The sequence below is a fragment of the Rutilus rutilus genome (genome assembly GCF_951802725.1).
Source record: "Rutilus rutilus genome assembly, chromosome: 7".
NCBI lineage: Eukaryota > Metazoa > Chordata > Actinopteri > Cypriniformes > Leuciscidae > Rutilus > Rutilus rutilus.
Window position 1 is genome coordinate 1,086,819 of NC_140221.1, and position 8,976 is coordinate 1,095,794.

The 8,976-nt window shown below is 40.2% G+C and overlaps 1 protein-coding gene across 4 annotated transcripts in view; it reads right to left on the reverse strand.

Annotated features, from left to right (window-relative positions):
- nup214 (nucleoporin 214) overlaps positions 1-8,975 on the reverse strand; it is a 76,151-nt gene extending 67,176 nt beyond the window's left edge. For 2 of the 4 annotated variants that reach the window (XM_084415153.1, XM_084415151.1), the window contains exons 1-6: positions 8,794-8,975; positions 6,150-6,345; positions 3,497-3,648; positions 2,849-3,047; positions 2,051-2,121; positions 147-210 (exon numbers count right to left, since the gene is read on the reverse strand). In XM_084415153.1, the coding sequence (XP_084271279.1) occupies positions 147-210; positions 2,051-2,121; positions 2,849-3,047; positions 3,497-3,648; positions 6,150-6,345; positions 8,794-8,835 (724 nt within the window). In that variant the 5' untranslated portion in view covers positions 8,836-8,975. Of the gene's footprint in view, positions 1-146; positions 211-2,050; positions 2,122-2,848; positions 3,051-3,496; positions 3,649-6,149; positions 6,346-8,793 lie in introns of all 4 variants that reach the window. The other 2 variants (XM_084415152.1, XM_084415150.1) reach the window with 1 other exon arrangement.
- Between the last annotated feature and the right edge of the window lies 1 nt (position 8,976).

Below are 8,976 nucleotides of genomic sequence, written 5' to 3' on the forward strand. Positions count from 1 at the left end.
TTTGCATACATAGAAAATGCCTTCCATAGCCCAATGATGTTCACAACATTTTCATTACGCAATCCACACGTGTGGTGTGCTCATACGGTCAGTGCAACATCAGCTGATGTCAGATGCAGGAGGACAGTGAATCTGAGCGGTCGTACCTTTGACGGGATGATCCTGGCTGTAGAAGCTGGGACACGGGATCACCTTTTTAGCCTGTAAGGTCTGAGACACACACACACACACGGCATGACACGAGACATTCACACCAATGATAACCAGAACTATAAATAACTGTGTATGATAACTGTTGATAATCACTCCAGCTCTGTGAGAAGTCCACACCACAGCTAGAACTATTAAAGGGTTCGTACAGACACCGTGAAATGAAACTCCTGGGCCCGTATCCCTAAAGATTCTGAGAATCCTCTCAGAGAGCTCCTAACTTAACCTAAAAATTCCTTGCCAGGAGTTTTAGTTTAGAAGTGATTCCAGAACATTTTCAGTGAACTCTGAGCAAGGAATGGATGGAAAATCCTATCTTAGTGAGGAGGTGTGGTTGACCCCGTTGCTAGGTATGAGTCATCATTTCAAAAGCCGTGATTGGTTGATCCTACAAGTTTGATGAAAATGAACTTTTGGTGATAATGAGCAAAGGATGTACCCTCAAATCAATAAACATAATTATACACTCTAATCTTATGCAGACTGTAATTGTAAATAATATTTCACATTCAAGAAAATATCTGGAAAATGAATAGTAAGCTGTAGGGGTTATAGCCTAACATTAGAATCTAAAATATGTGAAAACTTAAGCTCATTACACCCTGTTCAAATAATGATTCGTGTCTTATTTGCTCATATTAATATCCTAGCTGGCATATTTTGTACTTTCACTCCCATATGGACCCCATTGAAAACAAGATGGCCTATCTCAAGGGGCTGTCCTTAATGAAGTAGAAATTGCAACGTTACAACTCAGTGTGGTCTTAACGAGGGTAACACGGCTCAGCTTTTATCAATGTCTATGATTGCTGGCTGGTCTATTTATGAAGGCTTGTTAACAAATATCCTACAAACACAGAAAATGGAGATCCACCACAAACATGATTCCTGCACGATCCAATCTGTAGCGTCTCAATAATTCCCTGTCATCCAGTGTTTGCAGGACATGTCTCCTGCCTCCTCTGTTGGCCATTTTGTGCAGCTGCTTAGGGGAACTCCTAAGCCACTAAAAGTCCTCTTCCCTGCTCTTAGCAGATCTCGCCTTAGGAGCCCTTTTAAGCGCTAGGAATCTTGAGGAATAGCTTTTATATTAACTGGGATTTTCGTGTCACTTTTAGGGGAAATTCTAAGAAAACGTCATGACTCTGAGAATTTTCTTAGAATTTGGCCGCTAGGAGCCACTTTTTGCACAAAAACTCTTTAGGGATACGGGCCCAGGACTTCTCAAGGGTTTTCAGGGACTACAGTCAGAGATCGCACTTATCAAACAATATCTTTAGGAATTTTTAAACTCAAATTATAGATATAAGGCATCCAAAATACAACGTATTTAATAATATATTAAATACAAAGTTTAGAATGGCTTTTATTGTTCAATAAATAATATTTTATATTATAATGTTAGCGTACTTTGTATCGAGAAAAGGATTAATGGGGGTTTATCACACTTATTGATATTTAGTATATCTTAAACTTGTTTATCAGTATTAGTGTTCAAAATAACATATACAAAATATATATATTTTATTTTTTTAATATTGTATTTAAATAAGTTAAGCACTTTTGAAGCACCTCTTCATATATATGGCTGTTTTCAAGGGTTTTCCAGGACTTAAAAAGTCAAACTCAAGTGCTTTAAGCAGCGAGTGTATGAACCCTGCAATAACAACCATTTTTTCCAGCTGATGAGTGATCAGCCAATCAGAACACATCCTGCTTTAAAGAGCGCGAGCATCTAAAGCGATCTTATAATAAACAGAACGATCCTGTGTGTTGGTGTGGACGCTCCTGGAGTGAACGGGCCTGATGACGAGTGAACATCTGTCCATCATGAACTCACAGGGGTGAACTGAACCACGGTGGCGTCCTGTTTCCCAGCAGACACTTGCTTTCCTTTGGGACTCCAGCAAACTGCAGCAGAAGAGAGAGGAACAAGCGGACACATTCAGGAATCAGCAGCGTTCACACAGATACGGGCAAATAAAACTAAAGGACTTTTCGATCAGAGATCGCACTCATCAAACAATGTCTTTATTATCGTTCAAATTCTAAAAAAGTAAACGGATACATAAAAATATACGGTAACATTTTACAATAAGGTTCATTAGTTCGCATGACCTAAGAATGAACAATTCTTCAGCATTTATTAATCTTAGTTAATATTAATTTCCACATTTACTAATACGTTATTAAAATCAAAGGTTGTGTTTGTCAGCATTAGTTAATGCACTGTGAACTAACAAACAATGAACAGCTGGGTTTTCATTAACATTAACAAAGATTAATAAATACTGTAACACATGTATTGATCATTGTTAGTTCATGTTAGTTAATACATTAATGTTAATTAATGAACCTTACTGTAAAGTGTCACCAAATATACTAATAAAACAAAATGGCAGCAAAAAAGTGCAGAAGATGCAGTGACTGCGGAAACTTTGACCAGTGAAAGGACATTATGACAAAGATATCGCTTTATTATTCAAACTGATTATGATGGACGGATGCACTTTTATGATGGACAGATGCACTTTTATGATGGACAGATGCACTTTTATGGACTTCAAAACAGAAACGGACATTCACTGCCATTATAAAGCTTGGAAGAGCCAGGACATGTTTCCAGTGTTACACTGACCGGAGGTGATTCCCGTGGAGGCCGGGAGTTGAGCGAACACACTGACGGAGTCCTGCACGTCCAGCACCATCATGCTGCCATCGGACACACACACGGCCAGACGGGTCGGGTCCACCGGACTCCACTTCAGATCCTGGACCAGCGAGTCTCGAGAGGACGGGGGTCTGAAGGAGGTGAAGGGACGCTTCTCCTGTCGGTCCTGCTGCAGCACACACACACACACACGTCGTCAACACACAACACACGCGCCAACACACATACATATATATATATATATATATATGAAAGGACATCATACATCGCAGACCTTATTATTCAGCATTATGACATGGAAATATTCATGAAGACATTAAGAATAAACACAAAGAGCTGTTAGGTGTGTGTGAGGAGAGGTGTGTGTGAGGAGCGGAGAGGTGTGTGTGTGTGTGTGTGAGGAGAGGTGTGTGTGAGGAGAGGTGTGTGTGAGGAGAGGTGTGTGTGAGGAGCGGAGAGGTGTGTGTGTGTGTGTGTGAGGAGAGGTGTGTGTGAGGAGAGGTGTGTGTGAGGAGAGGTGTGTGTGAGGAGAGGTGTGTGTGTGTGTGTGGAGAGGTGTGTGAGGAGAGGAGAGGTGTGTGTGAGGAGAGGTGTGTGTGTGGAGAGGTGTGTGACCTTTTTGAGGAGAGTGCGCACGTCGTAGAAGTCCAGCGTGAGGTCAGAGGATTCGCTCGCTCCACACACACACAGCGTGAGCTCATCGCTGCTCAGGGCCATGTGATGCATCGCCACGGCAACAGTCACCGTCGCGGCGCTCGAACACTCGACTGATGACACACACACACACACACACACACACACACACACACATCAGTCTGATCGCACTCACACTCATGGATTATAGGTTTGACACAAGAGGCATCACTTCGACATTAAGAAGCTATAAAAGCATTAGAATGTGTGCCATGTTTAACATTCTTCCATAATATGCTTTTATTCATTTGTGTTGTACTTTTTCTTTCTTTTACATCTTTTGGCGAAACATTTTCAAAAGGTAAATTAGGCTTCCTTTTATTATCTTTCTTGTTGACTATTGAACTATTATTTGTTTATTGTCTGAAAGTTTGTCTGTTTCTATCTTATGTTTGGTCAAATTTGCATTGTGGTTTGCTATTGGCTGATCTCATGTGAGTGACAGGTTAAAGCCCCGCCCACATCATCAGAGAAGAGATACTCCACAGTATTCCTGCGCCACATGATGCTTTGCGTGAATTATGGGTGTAACTTCCGTTAAGCAGTAAACGATCAGAGAAAGACTCGCTCATTTTGACAGATTATAAATTGTATTTGCCTGTGAAAACAAACCTGGAAAGAGACGCGGATTTGAGGAGAAAAACGAGAGATTCTTCGTGCATTCCAGGGAATTATTAATGGGATATATCATAAATTAAATCGGGAGAACAGACCACAGATGTGCAGGATATGTCGTCCTTCTTCATACTTTTACAGCGGATTGCAAAGGGGAAAAGATGATAATCATGAGGAAAAGAAAGAGATCTTGCCATAGATACTCTTGTTATAACACGTCACATCAACTGTTATTCTCATGTTATTCTTAAATAGATCATGAAGGAAACCTGACGGATCAGCTTTACTGGTAGAGCAACCGTATGACCTGAAACGATTCGCTTCAGTCTTCTTGAATGGAAGTTCCCCAAACCGGAAGTGCCTCCCATAATTCATAACGCAGTACAAATACGGTGGATATAATACAGCGATGTCTGATGTGTAACCAGGCACTAAAGCGATTACCCGTAAAATGTGCTTTGAACCAATCAGATTGCTTGGGTCCTGAGCTGGGACTCATCTCTTCAACACGCCGGTGTGGTGAACAAATGAGTCCTACTGAAGAGATGAGTCCCAGCTCAGGACCCCAGTAGTATGCCTGATCTAAATCTGTTCTTGCGAAAGCTTGTAGCTGACGTGAGCTGGTGTAGTGTTATTATGTGGAAGCTTATTGATAAGATCCCGCTGCTATATACATGGTAAGATTAAACTGTATATTGTATATGTAAATTGTATATATTCTATAGCTAATATTTAAGATCTCAAGTTGCGTCAATAGCAGAGGAGAAAGTAAAAATACGCCTGTTATTGTGTCACGAAATGTAGTTTGAAGAGTTTCTCAGTCGAGAATGTAGTTGTTTGAAGCTCAAATATGTTGTTTATTTATTTTAAAAAACACACTAACAACGAGAAATGTTTCATTTCACAATCTATAGCTTCGGTTAAATACCAGTACATGAAGTTAAAATACATCGCTATAACGTAGTACAAACGTCTTCTATAATAAAGTGATTTTGTAACCAGGCACTAAAGCGATTACCCATAAAACGTGCTTTGAACCAATGAGATTGCTTGGGTCCTAAGCTCGGACTCATCTCTTCAGTAGGACTCATTTGTTCACCACACCGGCACAGAAAATGTCATTTTAAAAATGTGACCGGTCCCGAACGCTTCCTCCAGCTAACCCTAACTCCAGCTCCTGGTTCTGGTGTTCTCTGAGTGCATCCTAACCCTAACTCCAGCTCCTGGTTCTGGTGTTCTCTGAGTGCATCCTAACCCTAACTCCAGCTCCTGGTTCTGGTGTTCTCTGAGTGCATCCTAACCCTAACTCCAGCTCCTGGTTCTGGTGTTCTCTGAGTGCATCCTAACCCTAACTCCAGCTCCTGGTTCTGGTGTTCTCTGAGTGCATCCTAACCCTAACTCCAGCTCCTGGTTCTGGTGTTCTCTGAGTGCATCCTAACCCTAACTCCAGCTCCTGGTTCTGGTGTTCTCTGAGTGCATCCTAACCCTAACTCCAGCTCCTGGTTCTGGTGTTCTCTGAGTGCATCCTAACCCTAACTCCAGCTCCTGGTTCTGGTGTTCTCTGAGTGCATCCTAACCCTAACTCCAGCTCCTGGTTCTGGTGTTCTCTGTGTGCATCCTAACCCTAACTCCAGCTCCTGGTTCTGGTGTTCTCTGAGTGCATCCTAACCCTAACTCCAGCTCCTGGTTCTGGTGTTCTCTGTGTGCATCCTAACCCTAACTCCAGCTCCTGGTTCTGGTTCTGGTGTTCTCTGAGTGCATCCTAACCCTAACTCCAGCTCCTGGTTCTGGTGTTCTCTGTGTGCATCCTAACCCTAACTCCAGCTCCTGGTTCTGGTGTTCTCTGAGTGCATCCTAACCCTAACTCCAGCTCCAGCTCCTGGTTCTGGTGTTCTCTGTGTGCATCCTAACCCTAACTCCAGCTCCTGGTTCTGGTGTTCTCTGAGTGCATGGGTCTCACCGATGTGGTTTGGGTTTCCCTCCTGCCGCCCCACCGCGATGACGTCTCTGGTCCAGAACACCTTCAGCACTCGCTCTCGACCCGCGAACGTCAGGCCGTACTTGTTGGAGACGCAGAGGAGACTGGAGCGCTGCTTGGGCAGATCCACACACGCCTCGAACACGCGGATCTTCTTCATCTGCCGGAACTGGAAGTCCTGGAGGGAGAGATGATTGACATGTACATGAACACGACCAGACACAAGCTGTGGATCGGGGAGATGTGTAATGTTTCTGAAAGAGTCTCTTCTGCTCACCAAGACTGCGTTTATTTGATAAAAAAAAAAAAAATTTAATTGGTAATATTGTGAAATATTATTATAACGTAAATCATCAGTTTTCTATGTGAATATACAGTAAAGTGTATATTTGATGAACATTAAAATAACATGAAACACTTATGATTATTATCAGTGCTGGAAACAGTTGTGTACAAATTCTTGATGAATAGAAAGTTCAAAAGAACAGCATTTATCTGAAATCCATTAGTTTGTAACATTATAAATGTAGTTACTGTCACTTTTGATAAATTTAATTATTGATGAATAAAAGTATTGATTTATTTTTATTTGTTTCCCCCCAAAAATAAAAATAAAAATATTACTGACCCCAAACTTTTGAACGTTAGTGTTTAATGTTACAAAATCTTTATATTTCAGATAAATGCTGTTCTTTTGAACTTTCTATTCATTAGGGCTGGGTACCGAGTTCGATACTTTTTAGGTACCGACCGAATTGCCTCGATACTATCGAGTATCGAAAAATGACTTGTTTTTCGGTACCAGATTTCGATACCTAAGGGGTTAACTCGTCAACGTCAGTGGTCAAACAAATACATGAAATGCACAACGACACGCCTAAATTCGCTCACGCACATACACGCAAACTCTACACACACGAGACGCGCGGAACATGAGACGCGCGCGCGCACACAAACTGTCCACGCACATTCTCATGAGACGCGAGCCTATGGACGCGAGCACACACACAAACTCGCGCACATACTCAATGAGACGCGAACACACACACTCACAATACCCTAAAGATGTGGAAAAGTCGATCAAAAGTGTGGCTACATTTCTCCAGGCTCGATGCCAACAGCGTGCGATGCAGTATTTGTGGTAAAATAATGACTGCAAAGACGGTACCGCGACAGATATGATGAAGCCCTTGACAGTGCACGGAGTAAACATAAGAGCAGAAAGTTGCTGCGTCTTCGACTGGTAAATGAAGAGATACCTTGTTGATCACTCTGACTTTGTTTATATTGCAATAATGACCTACTGAATGTACACTGCCGTTCAAAAACGTGTTGGTCAGAATTTTTTTTCAGTAAGCATGCATTAAAGTGATCAAAAATGACCTTCCAAAAACTGTTTTCATATTTCAGCTTTGACAACACAGGAATAAATTACATTTTGAAATATATTCAAATAAGATTTTGAATTGTAGGCTAATACTATTCCACAATATTACAAGTTTTACTGTATTTTTGATGAAATAAATTCAGCTTTGGTGAGCATGAGCTCTTTATAAAAAGAATATTTTGTACCTGATGTATATGTAAGGAATATTTTGTTCCTTTGTGCTTTTTTTTGTTCCTTTGTGCACTGACTAAGGAGCATGAGTCAAACTGAAAAAATAAAACCAAAGTTTTTCTGAGGTAATGTGTTATGTAATCTTGTTAAAATGGATTTCATAAAATTGGTATCGAAAAAAGTATCGATCAGGAACCGGTATCGAAATCAAGGTATCGGTATCGGTATTGGTATCGAAATTTTTTGAACGATACCCAGCCCTACTATTCATCAAATAATCCTGAAATAAAAATGTAAATAACTGTTTCCAACACTGATAATAATCATAAATGTTTCTTGATCCTCATATTAGAGTGATTTGTGAAGGATCATGTGACACTGAAGACTGGAGTAATGAATATATCACAGGAATAAATGACACTTTACTGTATATTCACACAGAAAACAGTCATTTTAAATTGTCATTATATTTGACAATATTTTTAGTTTTTTTCTGTATTTTTAATCAAATAAACACAGGCTTGGCGAACAGAAGAGACTCTTTTAAAGACTTTAAAAATCTCACCGATCCCAAACTTGATTGGTAACTTAGTGTAACGTTATATAATAATGATCATGTGACAGAAGTGAAACTGATTTCATTTTATAGCACGAGTGACTTTAAATCTATTACTTTTCTTTACATTTCAGATGATCGAGTGAAATAATAGCAGTCATTATGAAATGAACCTACATGTTGATAACCTGGTGGTCATTATTATGATTATTAAGATATTGAGAAGTTATGACACTTTATATGCAGATTTATATTAATATATAAGTCCGCAATAGCTCTAATGTAACTTACCTGTGTATTTATAATATTTAACTCATTAAATTCTCTAAGGATTAGAGATATTTTACACAAATTACACTACACCAATTTATAAGAGGCAGTAAACACATTCACACAGGCACGAACTACATGTATTCAAACGAACTATATAATCTACATCTGCCAGAGAACGTTGTAGTAATAATAATATTAATATTAATAATAATAACAACACTAGCCGGTCAGTGTCTCACCTTCATCTCTTTCTCTGGAATAGAGTCCGGATCGTCTCCCATCTTCACTGAGATTCCCCCTCGGGTCGTCAACGGCAGTAACAAGTAAATATGTCGGTAATTACGTTATTAATGAGGAATTAATGAATTTATTCTGCTCATCTCAAACTCTCTGCGTGTTGGCAAGAACCCGCGTTCAACTTT